The 21,570-nt window shown below is 43.4% G+C and overlaps 1 protein-coding gene across 1 annotated transcript; it reads left to right on the forward strand.

Annotated features, from left to right (window-relative positions):
* Positions 1-3,689: 3,689 nt before the first annotated feature.
* Positions 3,690-15,818, forward strand: RPL36 (ribosomal protein L36). The gene is made up of 4 exons (XM_077476277.1): positions 3,690-3,840; positions 9,738-9,831; positions 12,662-12,796; positions 15,686-15,818. Exons 2-4 carry the CDS (start codon positions 9,739-9,741, stop codon positions 15,773-15,775), a joined length of 318 nt encoding a protein of 105 aa, XP_077332403.1. The 5' UTR covers positions 3,690-3,840; position 9,738; the 3' UTR covers positions 15,776-15,818.
* The last annotated feature ends 5,752 nt before the right edge of the window (positions 15,819-21,570 follow it).

The raw sequence follows: 21,570 nt of genomic DNA on the forward strand, positions 1-21,570 counted from the left end.
CTCCAGGTCACATCTTGCTTCCCATTATACTCTATGGGCATTCCTTTCTATTATTTATCTGTCATTCCATAGAAAACAGCTGTAATCTGAAATAATCTCAACCTTACAATCTGCTACTCTACTTGAGAAACAGCTGTGGTAAAGGATAAATTGCTATGTCACTCAGATTTGCCTGAAAATGAGTTTAGATTTTATTTCCCATTATACTCTATGGGCATTCCACTCTGTCATATGTCTTGTCATTCCATATAAAACAATAATAATACTGTTTAATTTGAAATTTGGACATCACTGCTGAACATAGAGAGTATGTCTGCTAAAGATTGATCTGATATGACCAATGGTTCTGACTCCAGGTCACATCTTGCTTCCCATTATTCTCTATGGGCATTCCACTCTGTCATATGTATGTCATTCCATAGAAACCAATAATAATCCCACTTAATCTGAATTTTGGGCATCACCACTGGACATAGAGGGTATGTCTGCTAAAGATTGATCTGATATGAGCAATGGTTTTTGACTCCAGGACACATCTTGCTTCCCATTATACTCTATGGGCATTCCACTCTGTCATATGTATGTCATTCCATAGAAACCAATAATAATCCCACTTAATGTGAATTTTGGGCATCACCACTGGACATAGAGAATATGTCTGCTAAAGATTGATCTGATGGGACCAATCGTTTTGACTCCAGGACACATCTTGCTTCCCATTATACTCTATGGGCATTCCTTTCTATTATTTATCTGTCATTCCATAGAAACCAATAATAATCCCACTTAATGTGAATTTTGGACATCACCACTGGACATAGAGGGTATGTCTGCTAAAAATTGATGTGATATGACCAATGGTTTTGACTCCAGGTCACACTTTGCTTCCCATTATACTCTATGGGCATTCCACTCTGTCATATGTATGTCATTCCATAGAAACCAATAATAATCCCACTTAACCACTTCCCGACCAGCGCACGACGATGTACGTCGACAGAATGGCACGGGCAGGCATATTGGCGTACATGTACGTCCAATATTCGTTGCCGCCATGCCATCGGGAGCGCGCCGGCGGCGGCGCGCTCCCGCGCTGGTCGGGACCCCCGTGAGTCCGATCGCGGGACCCGCGGACTCGATCGCCGCGGGCATCCCCGCGATCGTCTCACGGAGCGGCTGAATGGAGGAAATGCTGAATAAACAACATTTTCCCATTCTGCCTAGCAACTAGTGACGCTGATCTCTGCTCCATGTGATTGGAGCAGAGATCAGTGTACACTAAATGAAAGCCCAACCCCCCCATAGTTAGTAACACACCCCTAGGAACACTTAACCCCTACACTGCCACCCACAGGTTAACCCTTTCACTGCCAGTGTCATTTACACAGGAATCACTGCATTTATATAGCAGTGATTACTGTATAAATGACAATGGTCCCAAAAATGTGTCAAAAATGTCCGATGGGTCCCCCACAATGTCGCAGTCACAATAAAAAAAAATCGCTGATCGCCGCCATTACTAGTAAAAAAAATAAAAAAAAATTATTAATAAAAATGCTATAAAACTATCCCTATTTTGTAAACGCTATAACTTTTGCGCAAACCAATCAATAATCGCTTATTGCGATTTTTTTTACCAAAAATATGTAGAAGAATACGTATCGGCCTAAATTGAGGGAAAAAAATGTTTTTTTATATATTTTTGGGGGATATTTATTATAACAAAAAGTAAAAAATAATGCGTTTTTTTCAAAATTGTCGCTCTATTTTTGTTTATAGCGCAAAAAATAAAAACCGCAGGGGTGATCAAATACCACCAAAAGAAAGCTCTATTTGTGGGAAAAAAGGACGTCAATTTTGTTTGGGAGCCACGTCGCACGACCGCGCAATTGTCAGTTAAAGCGACGCAGTGCCGAATCGCAAAAAGTGGTCTGGTCTTTGACCAGCAAATTGGTCCGGTCTGAAAGTGGTTAATGTGAATTTTGGACATCACCACTGGACATAGAGGGTATGTCTGCTAAAAATTTATGTGATATGACCAATGGTTTTGACTCCAGGTCACATCTTGCTCCCCATGATACTCTATGGGCATTCCTTTTTATTATTTATCTGTCATTCTATAGAAAAAAATAATAATCCCACTTAATGTCTAATTTGGACATCACTAACAAACATAGAGAGTATGTCTGCTAAAGATTGATCTGATATGACCAATGGTTCTGACTCCAGGTCACACCTTCCTTCCCATTATTCTCTATGGGCATTCCACTCTGTCATATGTATGTCATTCCATAGAAACCAATAATAATCCCACTTAATCTGAATTTTGGACATCACCACTGGACATAGAGAGTATGTCTGCTAAAGACTGATCTGATATGACCAATGGTTTTGACTCCAGGTCACATCTTGCTTCCCATTATACTCTATGGGGATTCCTTTCTATTATTTATCTGCCATTCCATAGAAAACAGCTGTAATCCCAAATAATCTCAACCTTACAATCTACTACTCTACTTGAAGAACAGCTGTGGTAAAGGATAAATTGCTATGTCACTCAGATTTGCCTGCAAATTAGTTTATATTTTACTTCCCATTATATTCTATGGGCATTCCACTCTGTCATATGTCTTGTCATTCCATAGAAAACAAAAATAATCCCATTTAATTTCAAATTTGGACATCACTGCTGAACATAGAGAGTATGTCTGCTAAAGAATGATCTGATATGACCAATGGTTCTGACTCCAGGTCACATCTTGCTCCCGATGATACTCTATGGGCATTCCACCCTGTCATATGTTTGTCATTCCATAGAAAACAGCCGTAATCCCAAATTATCTCAATCTTACAATCTGCTACTCTACTTGAGGAACAGCTGTGGTAAAGGATAAATTGCTATGTCACTCAGATTTGCCTGCAAATGAGATTATATTTTAATTCCCATTATACTCTATGGGCATTCCACTCTGTCATATGTATGCAATTCCATAGAAACCAATAATAATCCCACTTAATGTGAATTGTGGACATCACCACTGGACATAGAGAGTATGTCTGCTAAAGACTAATCTGATATGACCAATGGTTTTGACTCCAGGTCACATCTTGCTCCCCATTATACTCTATGGGCATTCCATTCTGTCATGTCTGTCATTCCATAGAAAACAGCCGTAATCCCAAATAATCTCAACCTTACAATCTGCTACTCTATTTGAGGAACAGCTGTGGTAAAGGATAAATTGCTATGTCACTCAGATTTGCTTGCAAATGAGTTTATATTTTACTTCCCATTATACTCTATGGGCATTCCACTCTGTCATTTACCTTTGTTATGCCATAAAAAACAACATTAATCCCATCTAATCTAATATTAAACATGACCACTGATATTTAAAAGTAGGTCTTTAAAAAAAAAAAAACATTTATATGTCAAAAGAGTCTGTCACAAACTGAATTTTTTTTTCCATTATTCTCTATGGGCATTCCACTTTGTTCCATTATTCTCTATGGGCATTCCATCTCCCTGTTAAAGTCTATGGGCATTCCATTCTGTCATTCCTTTTAGTATGTCCCCATTCTGGCTGAGCCCAGGGTGCCAAATAAGGCGGCGATATGCCTACAAGCATACAATTCAGCCGCCCTATTCCGTCTTACACTAAGATCTGCGCGTGCGTTGTTGCCTACGAACTATGAACTCGCTATCGCACTTGCGTACTATACCCCCGCCACACTGCCTTCATCATTACGACAGCGTACGTAGGAAGACGGAGCGGTTTAAAGTACGGAACTTCCGGTTTTGCTCCTTCCTTCCGGTGTGGACGCCATCAGAGCACAGAGGTATGAGACTGGAAGAGGCAAATGTAATCTACGTTGTATCTCGTCCATCCGCGGTGTGGTCGGCTAAAATCACACCGGGTGGTGGAGGAGGGGAGCTGGGCTGCTGGGGCGTGTGGTTATGGGCGCAGTGTGTTGATTATAGATCAGGAATAATGGCAAAAGTGTAGCAGAGCGGATGGTAGTGGCGACAGGGTCCTGCAGGCATGGCCAGACACCTGGGTACAAATACAAAGCTCCCCTGAACATATTGCCTGCCACACTAGGCCAATGGCGGCACTAGTAGACTGGGGGGCAGACCTCATCACCCCTTTCTGAGACCAAAAGAGCAGCAGCATGTCAGGGGGACAAGTATTGTCTTCCCATGGAGGTTACACGTATTCCAGGCTTCATTAGAGGAGCACAGCAACACATGTGTTCTGGGAAAAGGCCTTCATGTGGTTGTAAAGCTTTCTTTTCTTTTAATAAGTCTGTTCTACTTACCTGTTCTGTAATGGTCTTGCAAAGAGCAGCCCAGATCCTCTTCTGCAAGTGCCCCCATAGCAAGCCACTTGTGCAGGCTCAGTCCAAAGCTGGACTGTGTGCATCCATAGACTCACACAGTGCAGCTTGGTCGTGCTTCCTCCTTATTTGACACTCAGAAGCCAGTGGCTCCAGCTGCCTTCCAGTCTCTTGTGAGAGGGGAGAAGAGCTGCTGCAGATGGGCACAGCGCTGGATCCAGATCAGGCTCAGGTAAGTGCTTGTAAACCCTTACAAACCACTTTGACCTACAGGTAAGCCTAGATTAAGGCTTACCTGTAGGTCCAAGCAATATCTCCTAAGCCTATATGGTTTAGGAGATATTTGCCCGAAAACGGGCACCGCTGTCTACGGCGCATGCGCACTGAACGCGGCAGTTCCAAAAATGGAGCTGCCGCATTTGTCGACTCCCGTGCGCATGCGCGGGAGTGACGTCATCGCGGCTTCGCCGAATGACAGCGGCGGAGCTGCGAGACGCCCCCAGCAAGATGGATGTGGCGGACTACAGGGGACAGCGCGACTTCGCTGGCTCCTGTGTCAGGTAAGTGACACATAATGAGCTACTATGCGATGCATAGTAGTCCATTATGCTTTACCTTTGCAGGGAAAAAAAGAGGAAGTAAACTCATCAGGGTTTACTTCCTCTTTAAAGTGGAGGGCAACCCTGAAAAACAAAAATATTTTATAATTTAGCAAAGAATCAGGAAAAATTTTTTATTTTTTTTACTTGCCAGAAATGCCTGTTGCTAGGCATATCATCCTGCCTCTTCATCCTCCCCGGTGATCTTTGGTCTTCTCTCCTCCGTGCGGTGTCTTCTGGGGAATGGGGCACTGTGTGTCCCAGAACACAGCACGCCCCATTCACAAAGCGCTGCGCGACTCGTGCATGCGCAGTAGGAAACGGGCAGTGAAGCCACATGGCTCCACTGCCTGTTTCCCTTAGTTGAAATGGCGGCGCCGAGAGCCAAGGGACAGGTCCGCCTCGGACGGGCACCCTGGACAGGTAAGTCTGCTTATTAAGTCAGCAGCTACAGTGTTTGCAGCTGCTGACTTTTTTTTTTTTTTTAAAGCTGGCCCTCCTCTTTAAAGAGGAAGTGAACCCTGATGTGTTTACTTCCTCTGTTTCCCTGCAAAGGTAAAGCATAACGGACTACTATGCATCGCATAGTAGCCTATTATGTGTCACTTACCTGAGACAGGAGCCAGCGATGTCACCACTGTCCCCTGTAGCACGTAGCGTCCATCTTCCTTCCAGGTATCGCTGTTCTGGCGCTGTGAGTGGCTGGCGCAGCGATGACGTCACTCCAGCGCGTGGGAGCTGTGACTGCACGTTTGCCTTCATTTGCTGCGCGCCCAGTGTACCTGCGCCGTTGTCTATGGCGCCCTATTTTTGAAAAAATATAAACGGTGTAGGTTAAGGAGATATTTCTTGGACCTACAGGTAAGCTTTAATCTAGGCTTACCTGTAGGTCAAAGTGGTTGTAAAGCTTCCCAACTGCCTCGCGCGGATATACTGCGGCAGAAGGGCATGTACAGGCAGAGTAATGTACCTGTACGTTGGCCTTTAAGAGGCGGCTCGTGCGCCCGCCGGGAGCCTCGGGATCGCAGGTCTCGCGGACCCCGATGTCCGTGAGGATACACGCGATCGGCTCATGGTGAGGAAGAACGGGGAGATGCTAATGTAAAGCATCTCCCTGTTCTGCCTATTGACACTGTCACTGATCAGCTCTCTCTGTAATTGGAAACAGGGATCAGTGCTGTGTCACACACAGCCCCCTCTCCCCCACAGTTAGAATCTCTCTAGGACACACTTAACCCCTACAGCGCCACCTAGTGGTTAACCACTTCACTGCCAGTGAGATTTTTACAGTAATAAATGCAATTTTTTAGAATTGATCGCTGTATTAATGCCAATGGTCCCAAAAATGTGTCAAAATTGTCCGATATGTCCGCCATAATGTTAGTCATGATAAAAATCAATGATCGCTGCCATTACTAGTAAAATAAAATCAATAAAGATGCCTTAAAACTATCCCCTAGTTTGTAGACTCTCTAACTTTTGCACAAACCAATCATATGCTTATTGCGATTTATTTTTTATTTATTTTTTGGGAAAAAAAGTGTAGAATACGCATCGGCCTAAACTGAGGGAAAAAAAAGTTATTTTTTTTTAAAAATATTTTTTTGGGATATTTATTATAGCAAAAAGTAAAAATGTGTTTTTCCAAAATTGACACTTTTTTGTTTATAGTGAAAAAAATAAAAACCGCAGGGGTGATCAAATCCCACCAAAAGAAAGCTCTATTTGTGGTTAAAGACGTCAGTTTTGTTTGGGAGCCACGTCGCTCAACCGCGCAATTGTCGGTTAAAACGACGCAGTGCCGAATCGCAAAAAGTGCTCTGGTCAGGAAGGGGGTAAAATCTTCCGGGGCTGAAGTGGTTAAGATAAAAAAAACTGCGGCGGTCCCCCTAATATTTCCTGAGCCCCCATCTCTATCCAGTGAAGAAATGATTCTCGGCTATCCGAGGCTCTCCCTCCTGGTTGGCTGAGACACAGCAATGGTGCCATTGGCTCCTGCTGTCAGTCAGCCAATCAGGAGAGCGGGGGTTGGGCCTCAGCTCTGGCTTGGGTGCCCCATAGCAACCTGCTTGCTGTGGGGGAACTCAGCAGGAGGGAGGGACCTGAGAAGGGGTGGATGGGGACTGCTTTGTGGAAATCCACGACAACAGAGCAGATGTGTATAACATGTTTGTATAGTCTTTCCCCAAAAAATATAACAATCGCTTTAAATGTGCCCTGGGGTAGCTGCTTTTGAAGTACTTTTTACCTTAAAGTGGTTGTAAACCCTTACAACACACTTTGACCTACAGGTAAGCCTAGATTAAGGCTTACCTGTAGGTCCAAGAAATATCTCCTAAACCTATACAGTTTAGGAGATATTTGCCCGAAGACAGGCACCGCTGTCTACGGCGCATGCGCCGTAGACAGCGGTGCACTGAGCATGCGCATGGGAGCCGACACGCGCGGCAGCTCCGTCGTTGGAAAGGCCGCGCGTGTCGGCTCCCATGCGCATGCGTGGGAGTGACGTCATCGCAGCTTCGCCGAATGACAGCGGCGGAGCTGGAGACCCACCGAGAAGATGGATGCGTGGGACTACAGGGGACAGCGGTGACTTCGCTGGCTCCTGTGTCAGGTAAGTGACACATAATGGACTACTATGCGATGCATAGTAGTCCATTATGCTTTGCCTTTGCAGGGAATGAGAGGAAGTAAACTCATCAGGGTTTACTTCCTCTTTAATGCAGACAGTGCATTGTAGAGATTGTAGAGATTTTAAAGGCACAATTTTTATTCTAAAATGTGTTCTATGTACCTGCTCTGTGCAATGGTTTTGCACAGAGAAGCCCTGATCTTCACCTTCTGTTGTCTCCCAGACGTTCTTGCTCCTGAGCCGGTGTCTTGTCAAATAACATCCTCCATCGGATAGTGTCCGCTGCGTACTGCGCATGCGCAGTACACAGCAACACAGATTCCGAAAATTGCAGAGGATGAACGGCGCCTGCGCCGTGAGTCCAGGTTCTATCCCCACTATCCAAGTGGACATAGTTAGAATAAAAAAGAGCCGAGCGCAGCGTGGCAAGCGAAGCTCGCCCGCGAGGGGCCCTCTAAAATTCACAACCCTATGTCCACTTGGGTGGTGGGGCTACCACCTCCACTCACGACGCAGGCGCCGTTCAGCTTCGGAGATTTTCCGAAGCTTCGTCTGCTCCGTACTGCGCATGCGTGCATAAGATTTTTTTTTTTATTTTATTATTATTTTATTTTCTTTTTTACTATATTGCGTAGCATGCCAAGGTAAAACCTTTACCTTTTTAGAAACACTTTAAGCTAAAAACTGGATTTGTTTTTAATGTGTACACCTTTCCCCCTGCGTCCTTTATTCACCTGGTGATTCTGCCACTACTACATTTTCTGTCCTAGGATGACAACGATCACTGTATCAGGACAGGATTGAGTACTCCCTTTTCCCTGTAACAGATGGGCAAGGTCCTGTAGTTCTTCAATATACAGGTTGTCTCCACTCTGGATGGCGGAGCAACAGAGATGACATTGAGCAGTGGCATTGTCAATATGGGGAGAAGGTAGTGTTAGGTGTACTAAAAGATTTTGATAGACTTGACTAACAAATTGAACTTCAGCTAACACTTCAAAGCGGAACTAAACCCTCCTATCTTACAGCTAAGGAAGCTGCCATCTTGGCCTCTGATCTGTAGTTGCCATGGTGCTGCACATGTGATCAGTTTTGACACGAGCCTTTTGATGGTTTGACAGTTCAGTTGAGCACACAAGCAAATGTGACAGTAATCATTCACGGCATGCCTTGAATGTAACTGTTTTGGGAAACTGTTAAATTTTAAGGTTTAGTTTCACTTTACAGGATAACTCCACTATCATTGGAAAAAATATAGCATATAAAATTGCAACACAAGTCATATTGTAATTTAAAGTTATTAAAAATTACCTTTCCTTTTTATTCTGCAGCTCTGTAAATTTCTGTAAAATGCAATATGGCTACCTGGAGGTGTTCTGTACACAGAATGTCCCCCCAGATATGTAATTTCCTGCTTGTGTGATTGGCTCACTGGTTTTCCAAGAAGTCTACACTAAAATACAAGTCAGATTATTGGCATCACCTGCAACAAACATTCAATTTATGGGAAGATACTTCCAATAGGAGATCACGTCCTAAAGGAATGCAGACCCAGCAATTTTCCTCATTAGAGCCCTAAAGCTGCAGCAGCTGGATGGTGATGATTATGAAAGTACTCCCATTAGACTCCCTCAGTACAGAGAAACACAGGGATTTCTTCAGAATAATAAGATAGGAATCTGCAACAAAGTTTGTTAAAATCCCTGCAATGTACATAAAACACCCAGAGGGGGATGTGTTTCCTCAACAAAAGTGGCATTATGCTTTAAGGAGCAGTTACAGCAACATTTTTTTCTTTTCTTTTTGGGATAAGGGTTTTTCATGAATATAAGTGTAAAAAAACAAACAGAACAAAAGTAAACCGTGCAACATGTTAACACAGCACATTTTCAATGGGCAGGGGCGCTTTAGGAGTGGCTTGCAGGACGGCAAGCGCACCGCTCCAGTGTGAAAGCCCTTGGGCTTTCACACTGGAGAGGCTCTTTTGCAGGTGCTATTTTTAGCGCTAAAGCACCTGTATGAAAGTAGATTAAATCAGACTAGTTACATGGATACACTTTCAATGTTGGTAAGCACCATTTTTGTGTGACATTGACTTGTTTAAAGTCAGGAATTCTGCGTTTTTATATTGCTTATGTGAAAACTAAAATATGTTTCTTTATCTACAGAATGGCTATCAGATACCCAATGGCTGTAGGCCTTAATAAAGGCCATCCAGTGACCAAGAATGTATCCAAGCCTAGACACTCTCGCAGGAGAGGGGTGAGTATATAAATTGCAGTCTCCTTTTTGAGTTTGGTTACACTTTGCTTGGACAGTAGTAAAATTCAATGTTCCATGAAAAACAAGCATTTTGCATGGTGTAAGATGAATAAAGACATCCTGCACATGCAGCCCAGGAAGGGGGTACAGCTTAAATTAAATGTGATTGTCCATGTGAAAAATCAAAATGAAATATTAAATGTGATTGTCCATATAAAAATAAAGAGGACACATAGAGCCTCCACCAAGTTTCAATGTGCATATGAAAAGTAGAGGTCGACCGATATATCGGCCGGCCGATATATCGGCCGATATTTGCCGTTTTTTAAATAATCGGCATCGGCCGATTTGTGCTGATAAAAAGCCGATTTAGAACTACAGCAGGACTTTGAAATGACTTCTGTATAAAATGGTCTAAGTTGACTGAGTCGTCATAGCAACCCTTTCCTCCACTCTGGGCAGGCTGCCAAGAAAAGAACAGAAAGATACAATGTTTACACTTGAATGAATTAAGTCATCTCTGTGTGTAGAAGTTCTCAGTTTAACCATTTAAAGACTAAATCTTTTCTGACACTTGTTGCTTACAAGTAAAAATCCTGTATTTTCTGCCAGAAAATCACTTAGACCCCCCAAAAATTATATATATTTTTTTAGCAGAGATCCTAGGGAATAAAATAGCGGTTGTTGCAATATTTTATGTCACACGGCATTTGCACAGAGGTCTTTCAAATGCATTTTTTCGGGAAAAAAATACACCATTTAAAAAATAAAAACAGTAAAGTTAGCCCATTTTTTTTTTTTTTGTCCAAAAGTTTTGACTACCTGTTTTTATTTAATATAAATATATATATATATATTTTTTTTTTTTTTATCTAAATCATACATACAAGTAAACTGATTGGAGGTTTGTTTTGTTTAATAAATGTTTAAGTGTAAGAAATTTTCTGTATCACGTATGAAGGCCGCTTTCACACTGGAGCGGGCAGGCGTTGATGGTAAAACGCTGCAAGTTTTAGCGGCTCTTTACTATCATTTTAGCGGTGCTATTTGGCTGCTAGTGGCACATATAACCCAGCTAGCGGCCAAGGAAGAGGTTAAATGCGCCCATGAAGCACCGCTGCCAAATCGCATTGCATGCGCTTCGGCAGTGGTGCCCATTCATATCAATGGGCAGGAGTGGTGGAGGAGCGGTATACACCACTCCAAACGTGCTGCTTGCAGGACTTTTTTTTAAGATCCTGCCAGCGCATCGCCTCAGTGTGAAAGCTTTCACACAGACTGCAGGGGAGCCATTTTACAGGCACTTTACAGGCGCTATTTTTAGCCCAAAAGCGCCTTAAAACGCCCCAGTGGGAAAGGTGTGTTAGATCAAGGGGGATTAAAAATAAATAAATAAAATAAAATCGGCCTAACATATCGGCCCAAAAAAATCGGCATCATATATCGGCTATCGGCCGCCATGATTTCTAAATATCGGCATCGGCCAGAGAAAAACCCATATCGGTCGACCTCTAATGAAAAGCACACCCACGTGCTCTCAATCTGCTTACCAGAATAATAAGCAGATTGAGAGCATGTGGGTGTGGTGTGCTTTTCATATGCACATTGAAACTTGGTGGAGGCTCTATGTCCTCTTTATTTTTATATGGACAATCGCATTTAATATTTCATTTTTGATTTTTTTTCACACGGACAATCATTTACATTTTTATTTGAGCGCTGCACTTTGGACTTTTTATTGTTTGTTTGAATCGGCAAACTGCTGGCTGCTGTTGCTTTTTTGTTTGCGTTAGTGCAGATATTTGTTCATCCAGATTTTAGGGATACAGCTTAGGCAGACTTGTATCCTTGTCTTCATTGCTGAAACTGAGGCATATATAAGGTAATGGGCTGACTGCAGGTGCTGCTTGAGTGAATGCATTAGTCTGATCATGCAAATGAGCATGAGATTTGCACAAAATGGGGATCCACTCGGATCATGTAGGTCAGGGATATGCAATTAGCGGACCTCCAGCTGTCGCAAAACTACAAGTCCCATCAGGCCTTTGCCTCTAGGTGTCATTCTTGTGGCTGTCAGTCTTGCTAGGCCTCATGGGACTTGTAGTTCTGCAACAGCTGGAGGTCTGCTAATTGCATATCCCTGATGTAGGTGATCTGAGCGGAAGAGGGAGTGGGTACCTATTTAAAATGAAATGACCAATCCCCCAAAAAAAGTGAATACTCCAAATGTGGTAGAGTTGGTCATAAAGCAGAACTTTCCCTTTCGGGTGAAGTTCAGCTTTTAAGGTGTAACATAAAACATGGTCAGCGTGTACAGTTGTTGTTCCAACATTTTATACTTTTTTTCTTATTGCGCCTCTCCAAAAAAGTCTCGGTGTCAAAGTACTTTATTTGGGGGGGGGGGGGGGGGGGGGAGAGACAGTATTCAATGTTCCTCTGAGTATCCAATGCCAAATATGTCTGCCAGAGATGTAGATTCTTGTCAATCACAATGACCTGACTTGACTATAATTGGCTAATAACATTATTTATGATGCCTGGCTGCTTTTCTTAAAACCAGAAGCTGGGGTTTGGATGGGTGCACTGGCCTAATTGTGGATACACTTGTTTGGAATGCATGTTCAACATGAAGCTCAGTCCTAAAATTGAGTCAGCTGCAGATCCCTGAATAAAAATGCCCTTCCAGTTGTTAAACATTCTGACAAGTCCTGTGCTTTTTCCTACTGCCAATGGGTAACATCTTAATTTAGCAGTTTCATAAATCGTCATTTTGATATTTGTTTTCAGCATATTACTCTGTCTATAAGGTTTGCAATAATTTATCTTCCAGCGTCTGACAAAGCACACCAAGTTTGTCCGTGACATGATCCGTGAAGTATGTGGCTTCGCTCCATATGAAAGACGTGCCATGGAGTTGCTCAAAGTGTCAAAGGACAAAAGAGCTCTTAAATTCATCAAAAAAAGGGTAAGAGATTTATCTTAACCTGCGCATGTCACACATCTAATAGTCTTTGTTTTAAATGGTGCAGTAATCCCTGTCATGAAGACTACAGTTGTGAAGTTTTAGGTGGGAACTGCTATTGTATTCTAGGAATGCATGCTTTTATCCAGGAGAAGAGTAGAGAAAATCTCACGTTTACTAAAATACAATAATTTTCTTGAATTTATATGTAGCCCAGGAGTAAGGCAGGGGCTTTGACAGATGACCTTTTATAGGAAATCTGTACTAATAGAAATCCAGGAGCTGATATGCACCTAAATCCAACCTGCCTATGGTGTCTGTCAACTGCAGTGATTGGAAACAAACAAAATAATCATAAGTCAGCCCCTTGTATATCTCTTCCTCTATCCAGCATGCCTCAGTTTTAGTGTCCTGGGAGAATGCACATCTTTTCTCCAGCTATGCTAAGGAAAATGTATTTTATGCTGGCTTCTTTAGTCCTTAAATTTCTAAATAGCAGCTTTCCTGATTGCTGTTTCCTCAGCCTAGCTTACAAGGCTTTACCCAGATCCTGCTGCATTGGGCACATGAGCCTAGTCTGGAATGTGATATTTGGACACTGGCTTTGCATTGAGGTGCTTTCTAGACCTTTTAATATACTGATTAATTTGGCACAGTGCACTATTTAGGTCTAGAGCTGTGACACAGCCCCAGGTGTCACCCTGCCTCTGTAGACTCGCTTAGTAAGGCTGTTTGGGCTTGAGCCATTGGAAATCACCTCACTAGCTGCACTGTTGGGTGCCATTGCAAGTTTCGCTTTCACCTTTTAACATTAAGGGTTAACACTTCTCCACTGCTGGTTGAAGTGCCGCGTATGCATTCTTTTCTGCCAGTCAGTGATGGGAGGCACCATACTGCTGCAGCACTGGTAGAACCAGTGCCTGCACTCCAATTGTTATTGAGCCTTCTTAGTCTTCCTCAGCTCCATCAGTTGGCGCGGAGTCCTTAGCCCTGTCCTCTGGGACCTCCATGTCCACTCAAGACTTTTTGACTATGAGGGCACACTCACTCTTTAGGTACCTTTCACGATTGGATCCGCCTGCCCATTTTTCAGGCTGATCTGAGTGGGCCATCTATTGATTTCTATGGGCAGGCAGATGTCAGCAGAAATATGTGTCTGCTGACACCCACCTGCTATTCGATCCCACAAGATCTGCTCAATACTTTCGCCATCCATCCAGCGGATTGGATGAAAAAGCACAGGTCCGTTTTCATCCGCTCTCCCCATAGAGAGCGGGGTCTGACAGGTGCATCTCTGCACAGTGAGCGGAGACGGACCTGTCATCCGCCTGCTCAACAGGGAAAAATAGAGTAATTCCCCTGCTTAGCAATCGGTCTGTCCAACGGATCTGCTCTGTGTGAAAGGGGCCGAACACCCAATTGCAGTAATTCTCAACGTGCTCCATTACATCACTGTTGAGTCTGTTGAAGGAGACAGGTCCCACTCCTTTTTCAGATCATGGTACTGCTTATGACAAACTAAGGCATGATTAGTAGAGGAGAGTTTGACTGGGGCTGGCTTACAATTTTCTGTTCGCCAGTGTCCTGCCCCCTCCAGTAGGTGGTAGCACAACCTGAGTAACTGAATTCCTGTGTCCCTCAATGGACTTTTAAGAAAATTAGTGAAAAAGTGTTTTTTTTCATACATCATGACAGGCTAATTCATTACCTACTGGGTTGTACTTCATCTCTAGGTGAATGGACACAGGTAGACCAAAGGTTTTCAGACAGGAAGTGATCCCCTTTATAACCCCTCCCATAAAGGAAGTACTTCTGCGTTTTTTTTTTTTTTATACAAGGTGGCCATCCCCTTGGCTAGAAGGGTGTCTGAGTTGGTGGCCCTTTCGTGCAGGGAAACATATTTGATCCTTCACCACAACAGGGTCATGTTACGACCTGCTCCATCCATTTTGCCAAAAGTCGTGTCTGCCTTTCATTTAAATCGGAACATTATTTTGCCCTTTCTCTCAACCTTGTCCAGGCAGTTGAGGTTTATTTGTCTAGATCTGCAGAGGTCCGAGGATCAGGCTCCTTTTTTTTTTTTTTTTTTAACCGAAAGGACCCAAGAAAGGGCAGGCAGCTTCTGCCAATTGGGTCCATCAATTAGTCATTCAGACCTGTGGTCTGAAACGGAAGGCTCCTCCCTTTTTAAGGGTGAGGGCTCATTTTACCAGGGGTGTAGGAACCTCCTGGGCTTCTCGCCATCAGGTATCTGGCTCAGATTTGTAAGGCTGCTACCTGGTCTTCAGTGCATACGTTAACAAAATGTTATCTAGTAGATGTTCGCGCAGCCGAGGATTTTGGCTTTCAGCCGCAGTGTACTGCGTGCTGCCGTTTAAGGTCTGATGGCTATTGTTTGGCAGGTTGTCTCCCTTCCCTCAAGGCTATTACTCTGGGACATCCCAGTAGGTAATGAATATTAGCCGGACTGTTCCATGATGAATGAAAAAGAATAGGATTTTTTTGTCATACTTGTCTGTAAAATCCTTTTCTTTGAATACATCATTGGAAACAGAGATCCCCTCCCCTCTTATTTGAGGATTCAGTGCTTGTTACAAAACTGAAGTACTGGGAGGGGTTATATAGGAGATCACTTCCTGTATGAAGACCTTTTTGTCTACCAGTGTCCATTCACCTGGAGATTAAATATAACCCAGTAGGTAATGAATATTGGCTTAACTCTGTCCCATGATGTATTCAAAGAAAAGGAGTTTACAGGCAAGTATGGTGAAAAAATACTATTTTTGTCGAGTATAGTCTGAGTTTGCAGCTTTTTAAAAATGTAATTTGACAATCTGAGCATTTTTAGTTCATACAGCTTTTTAAAAAAATTTTTTTTTTCCTTCTTTACAGATTGGAACTCACATCCGGGCCAAGAGAAAGAGAGAAGAACTCAGCAATGTGTTGGCTGCCATGAGAAAGGCTGCAGCCAAGAAAGATTAAACTGTAAAGCGAAATCCATAATTAAACCTTTAAAAAAGATCAATCCCTAGTTTGGGCTGTTTCTCAATTCTTTTCAAAATGGTATTTTATTATAACGCTGTGCAGTGAACTTGTACAATTACCTTTTAAATTTATTGTTCATGTTCTGGCTTAAAAATCTCATCTACCAGAAATGCACTTTCTTGGGTCCTGCTTTAGGCCAACACACAAGCTTTAATGGACAGTGGTATCACCCTTGCTCAGTTGTCACTACTCTCCCAATCTCCTATTTTACAAAATAAATGAATAGTGTATGTATGATAAATTCCCTTCTGCTATATGTGCTGATGGCCATCATTCAACCTTGAATATGTTAGGTAATCAAATGTGTTATCCAAGAAATATCTAATTTAAAGGGACTTGTCCCATCCTTCCTACATTTTAAGAAACAAGAGGTTATGAGGCCACATAGGCAGTTGCTGTAACTAATGTGCCCATTCCTACATTTTAAAGAATATGGACTCGATCCATCTATGGCCAGCTTTAGTAGGATGAAATGTGTTGGCCAGAGGCCCTTACAACATGATGTACATACAGCAAGGCCTGCACAGGGCATATAGCTGGACAGATTTAAATAACCTGAATCTATAAACAACTCTCCCACTATACCCCAATTGGGAACAAATGTACAGTACTTCTCCAACTTCCTATTTGCTAATACAATTCTGCTCGCCTGAATATAGTGGCATAATTGCTTAATGAGGCTATATTTTCGTAATCATTCTCAGGAATTCTTGAACAATGGTTCTTTTCTGGAAATGACTCCTATGGCAAGGTCACTCACACATTATGCAGATCATAAATAGTTTCAACACTCCTTGTTCTCTCCGCATAACGAGACCATACATTGCTATAGATGGAGTAGTCTAATAATTAAGCATAAAGGTGGCCATTTGGTCTCCTAACTATTATCCTACAATACCAAATATTTTCCAGTGTGCCCTCACTTGCAGGAAGTTATATATTTGGATTAGGTTCAACCAGAGAAGGTGTTCCCAAGGCATTCTTAAAAATAAGGGGTTCTTCAGCTGTTGTCACAGCCATTTCCTACTTGAATAAATCCCTCAAATAAGGCCCTGGTCTTTTATAGACCTCACAGATAAGGCGTTGGGGGCCTTTAAAGGGGTTGTATACCCACATTTTTAACTTTTACCTACAGGAAAGCCTATAATAAGGCTTACCTGTAGGTAAAAAAAATATCTCCTAAACCTGTACGGTTTAGGAGATATTCCCCTCGGTATGCGTCGCTGACTGCAGCGGCGCATGCGCACAAGGGGTTTCTCGCCGTCAAAATCCGGCAGCGGCCGGACTGAAATCTCCCGCGCGCATGCGCAGGAGTGACGATATCGCGGCTCCGGCCACTCGCAGCGCCGGAGCCGCGATACCCGGAAGAAACGCCGAGGGAGCATGTCAGCTCCCTCGGCGTGGATCGGGCCAGATGTCGGGGCCTCGTTCTAAGGTAAGTATTTCATAATGAGCTAGTATGCGGTGCATACTAGCTCATTATGCCTTTTGCTTTGCAGGTTTAAAAAAAAAAAAATGTGCGGGTTTACTACCGCTTCCGTGTCTCTTTGCTTAGATAAGAACTCTAACTAACAATTGGGAAACGGTAACATAACCTGACAAATAGGTGACTTGTTGAGGTCACACCTAACATTTCTGGCGCCCGAACAGGGACCTGCAGAAAGAAACTACAAGAGGCGAACGAACATAAGGACGGAACAAAAAGGCTGGGCACATCAAGAACCACAGACAAATCCTGCGCAGGTAAGAAAAGCTTTATTTTCTTATAAACTCTGTGCTTCTTAGATTTGTGCCCACCTGATCTGTCTGAATTGTTCTTCAGGTAAACACCAACCTCTGTAGTAAGCGGGTCTTGAACTTAATATTTTGGCTTATGTTACCGTTGTTTCTTGTCTGTCTACTTGTCATCTGTCTGTTGTGACTGAGATAAGCCCTGTTTGTATGGTGTGAATTGAAACATATATCATCCCAATGGGTAACGGAATGCGCCCTTAACTCGTAAGAGTACTTTGGGGGTCCGACACTTAAGTTTGATATACGCTTTTTGATTCATGAGCCTAAAAACGGGTTGAAAGTATAAGTCCTGACTGCCTCGATAAAGCAGGAATAAGAAACGAATGCTGAGAGATTCCATGGTAATGGGAAGGGAATAAAGGTCTCCACAAAGCCCGGAGACCTAGTCATATGTGTTTGGCCACCAAAAGGGAATGCTTGTATATGTTGTAGCCGTCAGTCTGGTCATAATATTTGTCAGTTGGCTAGCATATAAGGTAATTCGATTTCAGAAATCTCATCCAGGAGAGGTTTTTAATATTTTGGCACCCTAGGAGGAGAAGGCAACGAGACACTTAGTAAGTGATCCAAACGCCACCTAGGCAGGACTGTCAAAATGGGCCAGACACATGGTAAACCCCAGGAGGAATCTCAGAAATGTTATGCTGTTAAAGACATAATTACAATGTTGTATGGGAAGGATAAGGCACAGGGCACAAATAGGATTCTCAAGAAATTGGGGATGGATGGAGAAAATGGATTAAGTGTAGAAGGTTGGGAAGAAATAAAGAAACAGACAGGGAGAGATATTGCAGAACAGATGGGTATCACAAATACAATGTTTAATTAAGGTTTCCAACAGGGCTGAAGAGGAGGGATGGGAGTATTGTCAGGAAAAGGGTGGATGGGATATGAAGGTCCGACACAAAAGTCTTCCTTCTGCTCCCGGCGATAGGGTAAATACGGGAGATACTCCACCTCCTTATAACACCACCACACCAGGTAATGAAAGACCAAAACTTTATCCTTCCTTAAGAGGAAGAGGATGGGTATGCCGAGTATGCGGTATCCAGAACCCAGACTGGGCACAGGAATGTGTGCATTGCGGCGCTCAAAGACCAGAGCCCGTAGCTCCAGTCCACAGTCGGACCAGGGTAATACAAGTAAATAATCCAAATGCGGGTCAAGCAGGACAGCCACCTACAGTGACCCGACAAGTCGTTCTGAGGACATGGACACCTTGGTCGGCTGACACTCTTATGGCATTAATACAGAATGCTCCTGATCCCGTAGCAAAACCTGCCGCATTCTGTAGATTCGTGACACAATTACTAGACACACATGAAGCGACTTGGCAAGATGGGGAAGATTTGTGTAGACATAAAATGACACTAACGATGTTTAATCAATTTATGAATGAAATTGCTCCACATAGACCACAAGGGGATCCAGCGGCAGATCCACCAGGAATACACCCTCGTCATATAGACTCTAGACCCCTGTTTATTGCTCAGTTACGAGAATTTTGCCAAGGGAAACAGCAGGAAAGGGGTTCGACAGCGCCCATAAAACAGGCCCCAGGTCAGACTGTTACAGAATTTTACCTCAACATGGAAAGCATGATGGCTGATGAAGGTCTAGATTTAGCCTTACCCGTCACCATTAGGGCTTTCAATCGACAGTTTATGGAAGGACTAGTACCCCAAATAGGTGACAAACTGAAGGCATGTACTCCCGAATGGAGAGCCATACGGGACAGAGGAACATTGTTGCAGAAAGCACAAGGCATAGAGGCTGATTTAGCAGAAACTAAACCCAGAAGGACACCGGGAGTTAACACTGTTGCCCGGGTCAATGAAGGAGGGAATTCCTCCCGTAAACCTCTTACCTGTTATTACTGCAACAAGGTGGGACATATAAAAAGAGACTGTAGGAAAAGGATAAAAGACGAACAGGAAGGAAACACGGACAGAGACACGAGGGACTACAGACAGAGGCGTACCAATGATAGGGACGATCCGACCGCATGACTTGCCCCAGTCCTAGCTGAATCAGAGAACAAAATGCTCCACATGTTGATGAAGGTGGAAGGTAAACATATTCCTTGTTTGGTTGACACAGGAGCGTCACGCAGTCTGTTGTCTGATTCAGTAGTCCCTCCACACATGACGTCCCGTGACACCATACCCATAAGTGGTTATGACGGTCTTTTGTCCGATGCCCCACTGACTAAACCTTAAAAAGTAAAAATAGGGGGAATGGCTACCGCCTGACACTTGTGTATTGTTGCAATATGTAGACTTGTTTAAAAGCCACTCTATCATTGTTACAATTCCTGGCTGAAAAAGGGTGCAAGGTGAATAGAACTAAGTTACAGGTATGTCAGAAAAAGGTTGTCTTTTTGGGCCACTGTATATCCCAGGGTACTCGACACCTCACTGAAGACCGAGTCCAGGCCATAAGACAAATGAATATCCCACGCAACTTTAAGCAACTTCGTATGTTTCTGGGAATGGTGTCATATTGTAGACAATGGATACCACATGCCAGTTCTCTGATGCAGCCATTATATGATTGCTTGAAAATAGTACCCTATGTACTCACAGAAGCAGGTCATGAATCTTTTAGCACCTTAAAAAGGTTACTAATTTCGGCACCTGCGATCGGGATCCCTGATTATACCAAAACATTTCATTTGTACATTGCTGAAATCACGGGACACGCAACAGGGGTGTTGACACAACAACACATCAAACAAAGGCCGGTAGCATACTTCTCGGCGGCTCTCGATCCTGTCTCTAGAGGATCACCGTCCTGTGTACGAGCAGTTGCAGCAGTGTCAATTATCATTGACAAATCCTCAGAAATTGTCTTAGACAATCCTGTAGTGGTACATACCACACATGACATACACGCCATCTTGTCACAGGTCCAGCCAAAACACATATCAATGGCAAGGCAGCTGCGTCTACAATGCACCTTGCTCCTACCCCCCAATGTTACCTTTCAGCGATGCACTTCTTTTAACTTAGCACAGCTTTTACCATTACAGACAGATTTGACAGGGGGGAGTAATGACGATAATGGTGTAGACACAGCACAAGATACTCAGGATTCTGACACACTTTCGTTTCAGGACATAACATCTGATGAACACGATTGTTTTCAACTTATGGAACAAGAAACCACGGGGTTCCCACATGTCACAGACATACCCATTGCAAATGCAGAACACACACTGTACATAGATGGTAGTAGATTTGCCGATGACAAAGGTAAATATCACACAGGTTATGCTGTGGTAACGGACACACAGGTAATTGAGGCAAAGTCACTACCAGCACACATGTCGGCACAAGAAGCGGAACTAACCGCTCTAGAGAAAGCCCTAGAACACTTGGAGGGACAAGAAGGGAACATTTACACTGATTCCGCATACGCCTACGGTGTGGCACATGATTATGGCCACATATGGAAAGCTAGAGGTTACCTTACAGCAGCAGGCACACCTGTTAAACATGGTGAAGGAATCAAGAGTCCTGAACAATCTTCAAAAGGTTAAAAGAGTAGCCATCATGAAGATAGCGGCACACACGAGCGCAAAAACAACTGAGGCAAAAGGAAACGCATTTGCAGATTTAACTGCAAAGAAGGCAGCTCTAGGGGAAGTAAGCCCTGAGACCTTAGCCACGGTACAGGTGAGTATGCCCGAAACCACATGGCAGCAGCTAATGGAACTACAGGAACAAGCAGGGGCTATTGAGAAGGACCGTTGGGTTAAGGAGGGAGCTGCATCAGGCCTTGACAATGTATGGAGAGAAGGAGACAAAATATGTCTACCCGCTTCTCTATACCCCGCAATGGCAGCGGCTGTCCACTTACCCACTCATGTCAGCTCCAATTCTATGTATAGGATTGTAAGCCAAGGATGGCTAGCCCCTGGATTCAGTAGTACTGCA

The sequence above is a fragment of the Lithobates pipiens genome, unplaced genomic scaffold (assembly GCF_037356315.1).
Source record: "Lithobates pipiens isolate NorthernLeopardFrog02 unplaced genomic scaffold, aLitPip1_a1.2 Scaffold_13, whole genome shotgun sequence".
Lineage (NCBI taxonomy): Eukaryota > Metazoa > Chordata > Amphibia > Anura > Ranidae > Lithobates > Lithobates pipiens.